Source organism: Vulpes lagopus, chromosome 10, assembly GCF_018345385.1.
Source record: "Vulpes lagopus strain Blue_001 chromosome 10, ASM1834538v1, whole genome shotgun sequence".
NCBI lineage: Eukaryota > Metazoa > Chordata > Mammalia > Carnivora > Canidae > Vulpes > Vulpes lagopus.
Window position 1 is genome coordinate 42,988,698 of NC_054833.1, and position 15,494 is coordinate 43,004,191.

Below are 15,494 nucleotides of genomic sequence, written 5' to 3' on the forward strand. Positions count from 1 at the left end.
TGAAGGAAGATTGCTGAAGCTGGAAGTACAGACTGGGTTTGTAGAAAGAACAGAAGAGGGAACTTACAAAAGCTTCTGCATCGATGGTGGACCAGACAGTCCCTGTGGGACTGTTTAGAACAGAAAGGGCCTTCCAAGGACCATCTTCCAGAAATCCTCTGAATGGGAACCCACCCAGGGAAGGCTCGAGTGAGTGTCTCTGGGAGCACGCAGCGACATAGCCTGGTGCCTTTCACATCTTGTAACCACCTTCACAGCGGTGCCGCCCCCGTGAACTCAGCCAGGGCACCTTTGGGCCAGAGGTGGGATGAGCATCCAGAGGAAGCAGGGTGCTGCCCTCCTGGACAAAGACCAGAGATCTGAGCTCTAGAAAGCAGAAGCCATGTCCACAGATCCTTCCCAACCTTCCTTCTGACTTTCTGCTGCCCACCCACCCCGCACTCCTCCCCATCCAAGGCAGGAATTCAGAGGGCTGGTGCGCTGCCCAGCCTCGGCTTGTGCAGGTCACAGATGAGCCACCTGTGCCTGGGGCTCCGGGTTACAAGGCCCCGACGAATGGCCTAACTCAGGGCTCTATCACCAGGAGCTGCGACAAAACTGTCAAAAAGGAAATGTGGGGGTGGGGGCTCCTTCTTCCCCTGCTCAGCTGGAAACATCCCAAGCCCAAGTCTCCCCATTCAGTCATTTCGAGTGGGGTCCGTGATGCTCGGCAGTTCCTCACGCTTGACTTTCCTCCCAAGGCTCCCTTCAGATGACCCTTTACCATCCTGGTGACACTTTAGTGTGCCAATGTCACTCATCAAGCAAATATTTGTTGAGTGTCTGTTATGTGCCAAGCCTAGCAGGGGACAGAGTCCTCCCAGTGCAGACTGACCAGTGTGACATTGGGACGTGAATTGTGAAATGAGTCGCTAATCATTCTGAGCAAACTCCACTGCTGCAGTCAGCTAGCAGCGCTCCCGCGTGTGTCGAGGAAGCCAGGGCCAGCCGCCTTGGCAACCTTCTTCGGAAACGGACATTCTGGAGAGTCCCAAGACCAAGGAAAGAGGGCATGGTGACACGGCGCCCACACTGGGGGGCCTTCGCTAAGCAGCTAGCGCAGTCCGTGGGCCCTGGACGCCTCTCACAGGGACCGGCTGCACCGCAGGCCGGTTCTGGGAGGCACAGGGGCTTCCTCTCTGAAATCCTAGTAATCACTGCACTCCAGCAGAAACAGTAGACAGACACGCTAGTGATCAAGTATAATAAAAAAAAAAGAAAGCTTGCGGGGGCGCCTGGGTGGCTCAGTCCGTGAAGCATCTGCCTTCAGCTCAGGTCATGATCCTGGGGTCCTGGGCTCGAGCCCCATGTGGGCCTCCCTGCTCAGGGCGGAGTGCTGCTCCCTCTCCCTCTGCCTCTCCCCTTGCTTGTGATCTCTCTCTCTCTCTCTCTCTCTCTCTCTCTCTCTCTCTGCGCGTCGATAGAGAAAGAAAACATTTGCTGCTTGTGAGGATGCTGTCAAAGCACTCCGTAGCCCCGACGCCTTGAGATCCCTGAGCTGGGAAACTGAGGAGCCCCTGATCAGAACACACGGGCTGGGAGGGCGGGAAGCCCTGCTGCCGGTGGCCAGCCAGGCCTCCTGACTCCCGCTCCTGGTAGCGCCAAGTACTAGCGGCTGGAGGCCAAGGGCAGCTCTTGGCAGCTCTGAGCGGCTGTCTTCTCATACGCAAGGCAACAGCGAAAATACTTGCCTGCCGGGCTTTCCAGGGACGATCGTGGAAGTGCTTTGGCCACTAAGGCACCACACCAATGTTGGAATCAGGTTTAGCCATAATAATCATTTCGGCAGTGAACCAAAGAGAAGGGCGCAACCATGGCACGTAGCTTGGAGTCCAACCAGTAAGTTTCTGAGATCCCCCAAGTGCCGGGTGCGGCGAGCTCTACCCCCAAAAAGAAAGGGGGCCTCTCTTGGCCGAAGACATCCATGAGCTGCCCCCTGAGGGGACCAGCCTCGCCTCTGCTCCTTAAACCACTGGCCGGAAGCTGGGCGAGTCAAGGGACGGCCCAGGCGGACTGTTCGGTGAGACCAGCTCCTCTGCAGGGCCCCGTGGACTCCGCGGCTGGGTCAGTCAGGAACGGGGGCCCCAGATCTCAGCATCTGCAAGTCAGGGCCACACAGAAAATCTGAGTCCTTGCCACTTCTGCCTCCAGAAGCTGAGGTGTCAGCTCTGGGCTGACAGTACAAGTGTGTTCAGTGGGAGCAAGGGGATAGAATGCCGGAAATTGGGATTATGGGACACAGAAGGGTTACGAAGTGCCAGCTACCTTTTGGTTTTGCCACGGATGTTCAAATTTGGTGCTTGAAACAACACACATTTATTACCTCAGTATAGCTCTAGAGGTCAAAAGTCCCAAGGGGTCACACAAAGCTGAAATCCTGGTGTCAGCAGAGCTGCCTTTCTTGGAGCCGCAGGGGAACATCCGTTTCCTCACCTCCTCCAGCTTCCGGAGGCCTCGCACACTGCCGGGCTCTGGCCTCCTCCCTGCACATCGCCCTGACCTGCGCTGCTGGCCCCTTGTCTCTTCTCGCTCCTGCCTCCCTCTTGTGTATATAACCCCCTTGTGCTGACACTGGGCCCACCTGGATAACCCAGGAAAATCGCCCACCTCAACGTCCTTGTAATCTCACATCTACAAAGCCCCTTTTGCCACGGGTCAGTCCCAGGTCCGGGGATTAGGACCTGAACATCTTGGGGCGGCGGGGAGGGGGGGGGGACATTATTCCGCCTGCCGTACCCCCCTGCCCAGACGCTAGGGATGGCATGGTCCATCATTGTCTCCTTCAACAGATAAGCTGCTGCAGCTTGCCCAGGGTCACACGGCTGGGGTTCAAACCCGAGCCTGTCCAGCCCCAAGCCTCTTATCGGAGCTAAAGGGCAAGAGACCGGCTACCGTGGGAGCAGCCCGGAGCCGGGCAGCTCTGGGACCTGGCGGACAGCAGGGAGATTCCTGGGCAGATGCTGCAGGCTGCATTTCTATCCCGGTGCATCCAAAGTCCATCCCTGCCTCCGACGTGCTGAGAGACCAGAGGCAGAGGGCACAAGGCTCCCCTGTCTCCAGCTTCCTGGTGTGCAAGGTGGCGGGGCGGGGGAGGCCGCCGGCTGATGGCTCTGACTCAGGCCCTGCCGTGAGCTGGCGTCCGAGGCGCTGGGCCTCCCGGGAGAACCCCTGCCGAGCGGCGCTGCAGGGTGCTCTGCGTTACCGGGGCTCCCTGGGCCTCCAACGGCTCGAGCCATTTTTGTCTCCATTTTACTGATAGGAAGCCGACGCTCGGAGACATTACAGCACTGGCTCGCGATCCTCCGCCAGGATTTTGCAAATCAGGGGCAGAGTGAAGCGAGTAACCAGGTCCCCTGCGGCGTCCTACTGCAGAGGTCTCCTCCCCACCCCCGCTCCGGGGACCCCTAAAGTCCGGTATCCCCCCTCACTGTGTGCACTCCAATGTAAACAGGAACCAGGCAAAGATACACGGATTCAACTGAAGTGCCTGCCCTTTGTTCTGACATTGTGCCCTTTCATGATGTTTAAAAGAAAAAATCTTTCCTCTTTTGAAGTGCTGGGCGCGGCAGAGGGTGGCGTTTGGGGGAGACAGTGGTTACGTTTTTACACGACAAAATCAAAAGTTGGCAACTCCGAGTGGGTCTCTAGATTTTCTTTTGAAATGTCAGAGCCCCCCCCCCCAAGTCTTTACCTGGGAAGCACGGAGCCCTCCCCAGGGTCCCCAGGCCACTTCCTGGCACCACAGGCCCCTTGGGTCAAGGGTTTGGGAGGCCTGAGAGAGCCTGCAGAGAGGTCTGCTGACCTGTTGGGACAAAACAGGCCACAGCGTGTTGGTGGGAAGACCACTGCCTCTGGAGAAGAAAGGCAGGGTGGGGGCAAAGTAATCTCCCTGGAATCTAAGGGGCTGTGGGGGAGCACACCTCCTGACCGGAGGAGTCCCAGCGGTCCCTGGCCAGCCGCTGTCTCTTGCTTCAGTCCCTCCACTCCCCGGCTCCACCGGCACAGGGGACAGCGGGGGGGGGGGGGGGGCACACATCCCCCCCAGCATCACCACCACCAGGAGGGATGGGTGCAGAGGACCCCGATCCTGGGGACCTGCAAGCCTGCAACCACCCCCCCACCCCCCACCCCCAGTCCCCGTCTGACCCCTTGATCCCTGGCCCGGTGGCCCCCGCACAGCCTCCTGTTTGCCCACTCTATTTGTCCGGCCCCGGGGACAGGGATGATCCTTGAACTCTGAGTTCCACATCGCTGAGACCAGTGAGCAGCAGCAACAAGGCCTGGGCTGGGCTTATCTGCCTCCCTGCCCGGCCCCTGCCCGGAGACATAAATAGGCGGGGAGAGCCGGCCCGGCAGGCTCCTGAGCGCCCGGTGAGTGCCGCTGCCCGTCCCCCAGCCCGGGCCCTGTGTCTGGGGCTCCGGGGGCCTGGCTGCGGGCTGTGCCCTGCCTGGGGACCCTCTCCCGCCCCAGAAGAACAGGTGGGGGAGCACAGGGCTCCTCCACGCTACCGGCCGCCCCACTCACAAGGACCCTCTTCTCCTGCAGGTCCCCTGTGTCCCTTCAGGATGAAAGCCGCACTGCTGACCTTGGCCGTGCTCTTCCTCACGGGTAGGTGACCCCAATCTAGGAAGCCCACCACTGTGGGGGCCCTTCTCCCACGCTCCTGTGGGCCACCCTCCGGGGCACTCCCGGACCCATCGCCCCTGACTGCAAGCCTGGCATTTCAGCCCCGATCGCCCTCTGGAGTGGGCCTGACCTGGGTCTCCCCTCTCACCCCCAGGGAGCCAGGCTCGGCACTTCTGGCAGCAAGATGAACCCCAGTCACCCTGGGATCGGGTGAAGGATTTAGCCACGGTGTATGTGGACGCAGTCAAAGACGGCGGCAGAGACTATGTGGCCCAGTTTGAAGCCTCCGCCCTGGGAAAACAGCTGAAGTATGGACCCAACCTGGGGTGCAGGGGGCAGGGGTAGGGGTGGCCGGCTTGGGGGGCACAGAGAGGCCTGCGGGAAAATGCAGCCAGACCAGCCAAATCCCCACGGAAGGCCTGGAGAAACCGGAAGGGGATCCCCCCAATAACCACCGTCTCAGAACTCGTTTTAGGGAGAACAAGGTACGGAGCGCCCAGCAAGGGGTTAGATCCGAGCGGGTGCGCCCTGGCAGCGCGCCCCCCACCCTTAGCTCCTCCTCTGCTCCCGGCCAGCGAGGATGGACTGGAGTATAGGGACTGGTCCTCGAGGCCCGGCTTTGGGGACGGGCAGCACGGGGCACCCGACCCAGCCCCGTGTCTCCCGGCTCCTCGGCCCATCAGCACCAGGGCATGTCCTGGGGCAGGCGCCCGGCGGGGGCAGCTGCTGCTCGGGCCTCACCGCCGGCCGCCGCGGGGAGCCGGGCCCGCAGCTCGGGCGCTGTCCGGGGATCCGCGGGAGGCCACCCCTGACCCCCTCGCTCCGCCCGCCCCTGCAGCCTGAAGCTCCTGGACAACTGGGACAGCCTGAGCAGCACGGTGGCCAAGCTGCGCGAACAGATCGGCCCGGTCACCCAGGAGTTCTGGGATAACCTGGAGAAGGAGACGGAGGTGCTGCGGCAGGAGATGAGCAAGGACCTGGAGGAGGTGAAGCAGAAGGTGCAGCCCTACCTGGACGACTTCCAGAAGAAGTGGCAGGAGGAGGTGGAGCTGTACCGCCAGAAGGTGGCGCCGCTGGGCTCGGAGCTGCGCGAGGGCGCGCGCCAGAAGCTGCAGGAGCTGCAGGAGAAGCTGAGCCCGCTGGGCGAGGAGCTGCGGGACCGCGCGCGCACCCACGTGGACGCGCTGCGCGCCCAGCTGGCGCCCTACAGCGACGACCTGCGCGAGCGCCTGGCGGCCCGGCTGCAGGCGCTCAAGGAGGGCGGCGGCGCCAGCCTGGCCGAGTACCACGCCCGGGCCAGCGAGCAGCTGAGCGCGCTCGGCGAGAAGGCCAGGCCCGCGCTCGAGGACCTGCGCCAGGGCCTGCTGCCCGTGCTGGAGAGCTTCAAGGTCAGCCTGCTGGCTGCCATCGACGAGGCCACCAAGAAGCTGAACGCGCAGTGACGCGCCCGCCCCCCCCCCCCCGTCCGGCCGTCTGTCCGTCCGCGCCCCCCCCCGTCCGTCTGTCCGTCCGCCCCCCCCCCCCGTCCGTCTGTCCGCCCCCCCCCCCCCCCGTCCGTCTGTCCGTCCTCCCGCCCCGTCCGCCGGGCCCTCGGAATGCGGGTTTGGAGGCCGCGGCTGATTTTTAAACAATAAAATGTGCCCCGAACCCTGGACGTTGTCTCTTGGGCGGAGGGAGCGGGGGTGCGGGGCCGGGGGCTGGGGGGGCTGCCGGTGTCGCGGCCCGAGGGCATCGGACCGACCGCGCTGCGGAGCCAGGGGTGCACGCGGGGACGCGGAGGACCCGTCCGAGGGGCGCCGCCCTGAGCCCGAACCTGCGAGCCCCCGACTGGGACCCGCCGCAAACAGGGCTGCTTCTGCGGGGAGAAGGGGGCGCCCTCGCCCCGGGGAGCCCCAGGCCAGGGCCTCCGGCAGCCCTCGCGCTCCGGGCCAGCGCGGTGGGCCTCAGGGAGCCCCTGGGGCTGAAGGATGGGCCCGGCTCCCGCGAGGGCTTGGCCTTTGCTCCTGCCTCCTTTTTTTTTTTTTTTTTTTTTTTTTAAGATCTTATTTATTTATTCATAGAGAGAGAGAGAGAGAGAGAGAGAGAGAGAGAGAGGCAGAGACTCAGGCAGAGGCAGAAGCAGGCTCCATGCAGGGAGCCCGACGCGGGACTCGATCCCGGGTCTCCAGGATCACACCCCAGGCTGCAGGCAGCTCTAAACCGCTGCACCACAGGGGCTGCCCTCCTGCCTCCTTTAGTGATTCAAAAAATGAAGAAAAAGATGCGCCCCTTTCCTTTTTTATTTTTTTTTAACAAGGGCAGCAGGCCCCTCCTCACACCCCTGCCCTTCCAGGATTGGAGGGTATTTCCTCCCACAGCTGTCAGCCAGCTATCCCCCGCGGGGGGGCCCCAAGCCTGGGTCACCACAACAACCTCCACCTCTTGCAGGTGATGAGCCCATTTTTATCTCCAAGATGCCTTCGTGTCCTCCATCCCACCACCTCCTTCCCCAAATCCTGGCGGCGCCGCCCCCACATCTGCCCCCACATCCACGGTACAGATGAGAAAGCTGAAGCTGTGTGAAGTCACTCGCCAAGGATCAAGAGCAGGATGGACTGGGCTGCCCTTTCCAGACCCATCCCGGCTCTTTAAAAAAACAAAACTGTGTGGCCGGGCACTCAAGTGCACACCCACCGCTGGGCACACATGCACCCACATTCTCAAGTAGAATGTCCTTGTCCGCAGCTGGCCCTTCTTCACACTCAGGGACGTGTCCCCCCCGCCCCCCCCCCCCCGTGTGCACACACATCACTTCACTGGGCAGTGCACTAATGGAGCTTTCCCTACTGTCCCCCCAAGAGCCCTTTGCCCCCCCGCCACTCCCCTCATGTCCAGTGTGTCCTGAAAATTCTTGGATAAATAAGTGGGCTTTGGAGTTCTAACCATCCAGAGCTGCAAGGGGTGTGAAGCCCGGATTCGGGTGAGAACACTTTCCAGGTGCGGGTACTGCCCTGGCCCATTTGGGCCAGAAGAGAAGCCCAGGTGGATTGCCAAGGAGAGAGTGGATGACTCCAAGTGGGATTGGGTGCACTGATGCCACCAAGAGGTGACAAGGAGCCCTCTGACACCCAGTGTAGGCGTCACTAAGTTTTTAATGTATCAGCTGAGCAGAGTAGGAAGAGCAGGTGACCTGGGCTTGAGGTCCGGCTCTGTCATTTGCTGACTCCCTGACACTGGGCAAGGGCCTTCATCTTTCTGAGCCTCAGTTTTACCATCGGAAGAGCTGGGGGCTGCTCAAGCAGCCTGTGGTTCTGGGACTCCCTGATATGAACATCTGCTGGGTGGTGGGGACACAAGGGAAACAGCCTCTCTTGGGTAACTTTGGGTCCCTTCTTAGCTCCCGGGACACTGGATCCCCCCCAACTCCGATTCTGGTCTCAGGGGGATTTCAGCTCAGCTTGTAGCAACGATAATGACCATTTGCCAGGTACTTTGATGTGCTGGGTGTTGTGCACAGTCTTACCTCTTTCGTTCATTCATTCAACAAACCTGCAATGGAGGTTGTATTGTTGCACCCACTTTATAGATAGGAAACTGAGGCTGATATAAAATAATGGGGCCAAGGCCAGAATCGAGTTGTGTCTTACCCCAACCACTCCCCATTGGCCCCCCTCCCTGGAGTACAGTGGAGAGGCCCAGGGCATAGGTAGCACAGGCCACCTCTGTAAGTTTGGTGCACACACAGCAGAGTCCCAACCTTGATGATGATCTAACAAGGCCGGGCACGGTGCCTGGCACAGCTCACACACTTAAGTCATTTTGTACAGCATTTGGTAGTTCATCAAAGTATTGTCAAACCTGTTACCCCACTTGCTCCTCTGTACAAACTTGCGGGGGCAGTTATCCTACCTTACAGCTGGGCCCAGACAGCACCCAGCTAGTGAGAGGCGGGTCAGGCACTGTCCCAGGCCTGCCTGAGTTGGAGTTGCCCAGTGCCCGCCCACAGATGAGCCCTGGCCCATTTCCACGCCCAAACATACATGGCGCGCGTGGAACGTCCCACTCACGGCAACTTCTCATCCAGCTTTATTGGGAAGACAGCAAGCTTAGGGGTGGGCCAGGTCTGGGGCAGGGTGGGAGGTGAGAATGTTGTCACTTTCAAGTGACTTTCGGGACTGCCCAAGATGCTGGCAGGGTGGGTGGGCAGGAAGACTTGGGGTTTCGAGGTCTCAGAAGGCATCAGAGGCTGGAGTTGGTTTGGCCTCAGAGGCTGAATCCCAGAACCCAGTGAACTTGCCCTTAAACGTGCTCCAGTAGTCTTTCAGGGAACTGAAGCTATCGGTCATCCAGCCCCTGGGGGTTAAATCAGTGAGGGGAAGTGATGGAGGTAGGGGTGAGAGCTCATCTGAAGGCAGTGGGGGCCCCCACCAGATCCCCACTGCCTCTCCTCCAACCCTCTAATCTCACCCAGCAACGCCCCTGAGACCACAGATGGGGACGCTCTCAGCTGCCACTCCAGGCAGAAGAGATGCTGAAGGGGGTGACAGGACCCTAGTCTGTCCAGGCTGGGGCAGCCCTTTGGGCCAGCCTGGGTCTAAAGCCAGCTGGAGAGGAGAGGCACGGGAGGCCACCATTCTGTTCTAGGGCTGTCATTCTGTTCTAGGCAAATGATGCCCATGAGGGTTGCACAGCCCAGTGGCTCTGAGTGGGGTGGCGCAGTGGGAAGTGGTCTGTCATTTGGAAAATCATCAGAGGGCAGCCCGGGTGGCTCAGCGCTTTAGCGCCACCTTCGGCCCAGGGCGTGATCCTGGAGACCCGGGATCGAGTCCCGTGTTGGGCTCCCTGCATGGAGCCTACTTCTCCCTCTGCCTGTGTCTCTCATGAATAAATAAATAAATAAATAAATAAATAAATAAATAAATAAATCTTAAAAAAGAAAAAGAAAAGAAAATCATCAGAGGATGAATTAGCTGTGCGACCTGGGGCAAGTCATTTAACCTCTCTGAGCCTCGATTTTCTCATCTGCAAAATGGCAAAAATAACACCCACTCTGCAGCCAGTTCTGAGGACCATGAGGGTCTGGGACTGCCTCAGCTAGGTAAATGCTGGTGACTGCTCCCCCCCCCACCCAGGGTGACCTGGACGTGGGGGCGGAAGCTTGGGAGACGAGAGGACTAGAAAGCAAGGCAGGGTGGGAGAGGAATGATCGATGGACATCTGCTCACACCGGCCCCAGGGCTTGGCACAGGCTGAAACACACACACACACACACACACACACACACACACACACCAGCTGAAACTGGGTTGGATGGAGCCTCTCAACCCACCTCCAGCAGTAAAGGAGGATGGAAGCAAGAGCCAACATGGCCTTCCTCAGAGCTGGGCAGGGTGCTGCAGGAGCAAGGAGGCCCAGGGAGGGAGGAGGGGCCGGAGGAGGTAGGGAGGGTGCCCTGACTTTTGCCCTCTCCTGCTGGCAGCGAGAGCCCTGGAGGGACCCCAGGGCAGAGCCTGGAGGCTCAAAGAGGGGCAGGGCCCCCTGGGGTGGGGGCAGGGGGGTCCAGGGAGCCGGCCCTGGTGCGGAGAGGTGAGGGCATACCTGGCCCGCTGCGCCACCTGGGACTCCTGCACGCTGGTCAGCGTGTCCTGGGCCGTCTTGGTGGCGTGCTGCATGTAACCCTGCATAAGGCCCAGGAGGGAGGGGTCCTCTTCCTCCAGGGCTCCTGTCAGGAGAGCAGGGCCGAGTGGGTGGATCCGCCTCTGGGGAGCCCTTGGCTCTGCCCTGCCACCCCCCCGGGGCCCGGGATCCTCAAGCCATTCCCAAGGGTCCCCCCTCCCCCCCGGCCGCCCTGTCCCTAGCCCTGTCCCCACGAGCTGCTTACGGGCGGAGGCCAGGAGCGCCAGGAGGGCAGCGACGAGGAGGACCCGGGGCTGCATGGCACCTCTGTTCCTGCAGGGAAGGGCCTTGTGAGGGGCACCCTGACCCCTGCCCCTCTGCCTCCGGACCCTCCCTGGGGAAGTGGCGTGGCCCCTCTGCTGGGTCCTGAGCTGGGTCGGGCCAGAGGAGCAAGGGCCTGCTGCCAGCGAATGTGGGAGACGCAGGGCTTTCAGGCGGGGCCGGCGCAGAGCCAGGCTGGGGACAGAGCAGAAAACCCGCCTCAGGCCCCCCCACAGGGTTCTGGCCTAGTTCCTGCCACTGACACGTGGGGGGACTTGGGGTAGCCCTCTGGCCCTGTCCAGGCCTCAGTTTGCCTGGCTGGGGTGGGACTGGGCTCTAAGGCTCCTTCCAGTCCTACACACGCAGGATGAGGGGCAAGTGTGCCCTCAGAGCGGGCAGGTGCCAGCGGGGCCACGACATTGTAGCTTTCTCCGGGGAGCCTCGCTTCCCCCCAGCATGCAAACTGCAAGTGGGGGCCGCTCCCCCAGCCCTGAGGCTTCCTGGGCTCCAGCGAGCTCTCTCCCAGACTGTGCTGGCAGTCAGGCAGGGACCCCCTCTGCCCCTGCTCCCCCCTCCCTCCTCCTCCTCCCCAGGGGCATTACCTGGAGCAGCTGCCTCTTGGGATGAATGGAGCAGACAAGCAAGAGGCTTCTGACCTGTTTTATATGGTCTCCAGGACAGCGGGCACAGAGGGCTCAGTGAGCTGGACAAAGGTCACCTGCTGACCAGTCTAGATCCTGGCCTGAGGCAGGGTGCCCAGATGCAGCCAGGCCTGCCGGGAGAGTTGGGAAATCTGTGAGCACCACGGTGCCCACGCTGCTCTCCTGCTGCCCTGCAGGCCAGGGGGGTGCTCAGGGACTGGGGAAACCCCACTTATCCCAAGTGGCCTGGCTCCCCAGGGAGAGGCCGGTGATAGGGGTGAGATTAGGGGACAAGCGGGCCCCATCTCAGCACTTCATGCGTGGTTTTCAGATCCCTCCCCACCCCCACACCCTGGGAAAGGCCTGCAGGGAGTGGGGGCTGGGTAGAGAGGGGATGGGCTTCTCAGGCTCCCCAACAAAGAACTCAGCATGGGCTAGGGGTTTGTCTAGAGTGAAGTCGCAGAAGACCTGTGGGCAGGGGCTTGTGTGGGGTTTACACACTTGAGTCCTACTTGCCGCTTCCCCAGGAGCCTCCCCAGGCTGAGCCCAGAGCAGGGGTTGGTGGGAGAACAGAAAACACTACTCTGAGCCCAAGGCCTTTGTCCTCCCCTCCCCCCTAACCCCCATCCCACCTCCTACCCCCACCACCCCTTGCCCTCTGGACCCACTGATAACACTCCCTGCAGCTCAAGGCTGGGGCCTTGCATGAACTAGGACAGCCGGGATCCATTTCCAGCGCTGAGCCCCTCTCACCTTGGGCCTTGGTTTCCAAAACTTGAAACCTCAGCCTTCATCGCCCCCTGGCTGGCCCGGGAGCTGAAAGAAAGCAGTCTGGTCAGTCGGTGGAGAGAGGGTGCAGGGGAGCTCTGTGGGGGGCTGTCCAGGAGAGGCCTCAGTCCTCTCTCCCAGTGAAGTGTCCCGGGACCCACACTGGGAGCCGTAGCCTGGAGAGCAGGATGGGAGAGGCTAAGACTTGGGAGCCAAGGAATCCTGGCTTTAAATGCTGCCTTTGACACTGACTCCTATGACCCACCTGACATCTCAGAGCCTCAGTTTTTCCTCCCTTAGAAAAGGGAATAGAACACCGATAAGCAAGAGTTGTGGTGCAGAGTAAGTGAAATGTGTACAAAGCAACTGGTTCATGGAAGGGGCTGGATCAACCTCTTTCTTCTTCCCAAACACCTTGTCCATCCCTAGACAGCACAGTCTGAAGGCAGGAGGAGCCTCTGATGTAGAAGTAGGGCTTTTGGCAGGCAACCATCTTCGCAGGAAGAAGCGACTAACCCAACAATATGAAATCGAGGGCCTGGGAAAGTGGCCTGGCTCCACCCTCAAAATTCTTTATTGTTGGCTGAGACTTGAAGTTTCTCCATCAGAAATTCATTCCTTTGATTTAAGTCTTGTGTTCTGTTAAGATGCAAATAGATTCCTGGGAAGTTGATACTAATAACCCCATTTTGTAGGTAACAAATTTAAGGCTCAAGGGGGTAGAGATGCACCCAAGTACACATAGCCTATCACCCGTAGAGCTGGGAACAAGAATCCAGGTCTTCAAATACCTACACGGGTACCAAACCAAACAGCTTAGAGAGATGAGACCCTCGGGGATTTATCAGCCACCCGTACCTCTTCCTGAGCAGACTTTGGTGACGGGGTGGGGAGGAAGCTGATTAGGTCACTGAGAAATCTGAGCACTGGGGAGGGTAGAGAGCAACTGTTCTCCTGTTCTGGCCTGTCCCTCAGCCCCAGAGGTGAAGGCCACAGTGGGAATCCAGATTCCAGGGGGGCTGGAGTACAAAGTCCTCGACCCTAGGGCCTGCTAGAACGAGCTGGCTGGATCTCTTGGCCCTGGACCCTCCAACTCCCTTGGCCTGTGTGTGGAGGTTCTGGAGGAACCTGTCCTCTCTCTCCTTTGTAGCAATGGGCCCCCTGAGGCCAGGGAGGTCAGAAGATGGGGGCAGAGAGACCCAGAACGGTGGTGCTGAGCCGGGTAGAGAACCCAGGTGTGCGGGCCCATGCAGCAAGGACGTGACCTGCCATGAATCCTGGGCTATTTTCTCTTTCAAAGGGTTCGGCGCATTTGGGGGTCTGGACCCCTCTGGGGGTCGCGGGAGGGGCTGTCTTGGAAGGAGCCCTCTCAGTGGCCAGCCTAAGCTGCCTGGCCCTCCGTATTGTCTCTCTCCTTCCCACACTGGCTCCTCTGGAATGAGGAGACTGCTCTGGGCCTGGGCCAAGACCGGATCTAAAGAGTAACCAGCAGTGAGTGGGGAGGGTGGGAGGAGGCTTGACCAGCAGAGGCCGAAAATGATCCCCTGGGGTTGGGGAGGCTCTCTCAGCTTACTTGTGTCTGCGTGAGGCTTAGCACCCAAACCCCTGTGACCCATGCCCCTGCCAGTCGGCTGGACTGGGAGCCCCGATTCAGCCCAGCCAGCCAGAGGACCTGGAGAAGCCAGCGTCTGCGCCCAAAGAGATCCAGAGGCCCAGCTGGATGCAGAGTCTCCTACTTCCATCGGCAGCTCGAACACTCTGAGACTGGGCACTCATTCTTCCCCGCTCCCAGCACAAATCCATTCACAGGTTGTACAAAACATGCGCACTGACTTTGGGAAATAAATGCATTCATTAGTAGCACCCGCCCACGACACGTCAGGACACAGCACACCCCCCTCGTGGCTGTGGCTGCTCACATAGGCCTGTACCAGTCCATCCCAGTCCCTCAGCCGCGTGCCCTAGCTTTGTGCCCACACACAGCTGGCTTATTTGCACACTTATGTGAATCTGTACACATCATGGCAGATGCTCTCAGACACCCTCAGACAGGTGCAGACACTCCCATTGTGTGTACACCCCGCAAGTGAGACAAGACCTGTCACATGCTGGTGGTACTTGCTGTCAGACTGTGAGTCCAAGAGGTCAAACTGTAGCTGAGGTGTCCTTGGTGACTCATTGCTTTTTTCATCTCTGGCCCCCGGGGAAGGGATGGGGTCACTTAGCACTGACCTTCGTACTCACCCCAGGTTGGACTGGGCCCAACTCGAAGCTAGGAGCAGGCGTCATGGCTAGTGTTGCAGGGACGTAAGGCTACCAGGGCTGGGACGTGGCTAGTGCTTGATGAGCACCTACTGTGCGTCAGGCATTGCTCCCAGCACGACATGGGTGGTCTCACTGAATCCTCACAGCCCAGGACGCAGGTACCATTCTATGCCTCACCGAGGCAGCCGGGGCTCAGAGAGATTGGGAGCTCTGCCCTGAAGTCACATGGCCAGTAAGTAGGGAGCCCAGACACAATCCCAGGGACTCTGGCTCCAGAATCTGTGCCCTCACCAGCTACTAGGAGATGGGAAGAGCCGCTCCATGAAGGTGGAGCTCCCTGACACTGGAGGGGTCACCTGGGCGGCGTGGGTGGCGTGGGGACACCGCAGGGTGCAAGCAGCAGCAGGCCTTTTAGCTGTCCTCAATCCAATGAGACATCCAGCCACTGCTGGAATATGAAACACGGAGGCCTGATGAATCAGGCTTAATGCACGTGGGCTGACCCGTAAGGGCAGGTGCCAGGAGCCCAGCTACGCGCCAGGCCCAGTGCAGTAGGACGGGATTCGTCTGGTAGTTAGTCGGGGGTTCTGGTCCAGCAGAGGGACCCACGCTGACCAGGCTGCGTTCTCTTCTTGGTGGGTAGCTTTCTGTGACTGTGTGTATGAGCTTATTTGTAGAGAAGGTGAGAAATCCTGTAGAAGACCTCCTGGCCCCCGCCCACACCCCCCAGGGAGATGTCCCCCAAGAGGCTCAGGTCCTGCGATTCAGCATAGGCTGACTGCTCCTGCCCAGGGTGTGGCCGGGCTGGGGGCAGGAATCAGGCCCCAGGCCAGCGGTTCTCCCTGAGTTGTGCCCCTCCCTCCCTGGGAGCCCCAGAGGGCTGGCCTGACCCTGCCAACTCTCACTGGAGGGGTGAGCATTTTACTGGACCTCCTGCCATGGTCCAAGTCAGGAAAGCACTATTATTATTAATAACAGCAACTACTTGGTAGCGCTTTCTCTGCACCAGGCATTATGCTATTCATGCCACGAGCAATATCTCAGTTACATAAGCTCAGCAACCCCATGTTTCAAAGGAGACACTGAGGCTCCGAGTGAGGCCAAGCTGAATCATAAGGCCCAGGTGACACAGCTTGACAGTGGTGGGACAGGAAGCCCACTTACAATACAGGACCCTGCCCACTCTACCAATCTGCCCAAAGGCTTGCAAGAGCCCCTGCTTCCTGGGCACACTTTGA

General features: G+C 60.1%; 2 protein-coding genes across 2 annotated transcripts; one reads left to right on the forward strand and one right to left on the reverse strand.

Moving 5' to 3' along the window:
* Positions 1 to 4,316: 4,316 nt before the first annotated feature.
* APOA1 (apolipoprotein A1) lies at positions 4,317 to 6,313 on the forward strand. The gene is made up of 4 exons (XM_041771618.1): positions 4,317 to 4,410; positions 4,586 to 4,648; positions 4,821 to 4,974; positions 5,505 to 6,313. Exons 2-4 carry the CDS (start codon positions 4,606 to 4,608, stop codon positions 6,106 to 6,108), a joined length of 801 nt encoding a protein of 266 aa, XP_041627552.1. The 5' UTR covers positions 4,317 to 4,410; positions 4,586 to 4,605; the 3' UTR covers positions 6,109 to 6,313.
* A 2,400-nt stretch (positions 6,314 to 8,713) lies between these two features.
* Positions 8,714 to 11,277, reverse strand: APOC3 (apolipoprotein C3). The gene is made up of 4 exons (XM_041769787.1): positions 11,185 to 11,277; positions 10,527 to 10,594; positions 10,244 to 10,367; positions 8,714 to 8,998 (listed from the first exon to the last, which is right to left on the reverse strand). The coding sequence occupies exons 2-4, from the start codon at positions 10,579 to 10,581 to the stop codon at positions 8,875 to 8,877; spliced, it is 303 nt and encodes a 100-aa protein (XP_041625721.1). The 5' UTR covers positions 10,582 to 10,594; positions 11,185 to 11,277; the 3' UTR covers positions 8,714 to 8,874.
* Positions 11,278 to 15,494: the final 4,217 nt, after the last annotated feature.

Coding starts and splice junctions, on each gene's coding strand:
- APOA1 (XM_041771618.1), top strand. CDS start 4,606: ATGAAAGCCGCACTGCTGACCTTGGCCGTGCTCTTCCTCACGG. Junction 4,649..4,820: donor GGCCGTGCTCTTCCTCACGG/GTAGGTGACCCC, acceptor TCTCACCCCCAG/GGAGCCAGGCTCGGCACTTC. Junction 4,975..5,504: donor GCCCTGGGAAAACAGCTGAA/GTATGGACCCAA, acceptor CCGCCCCTGCAG/CCTGAAGCTCCTGGACAACT.
- APOC3 (XM_041769787.1), bottom strand. CDS start 10,581: ATGCAGCCCCGGGTCCTCCTCGTCGCTGCCCTCCTGGCGCTCCTGGCC. Junction 10,368..10,526: donor GGCGCTCCTGGCCTCCGCCC/GTAAGCAGCTCG, acceptor CTCTCCTGACAG/GAGCCCTGGAGGAAGAGGAC. Junction 8,999..10,243: donor CAGGTGGCGCAGCGGGCCAG/GTATGCCCTCAC, acceptor TTTAACCCCCAG/GGGCTGGATGACCGATAGCT.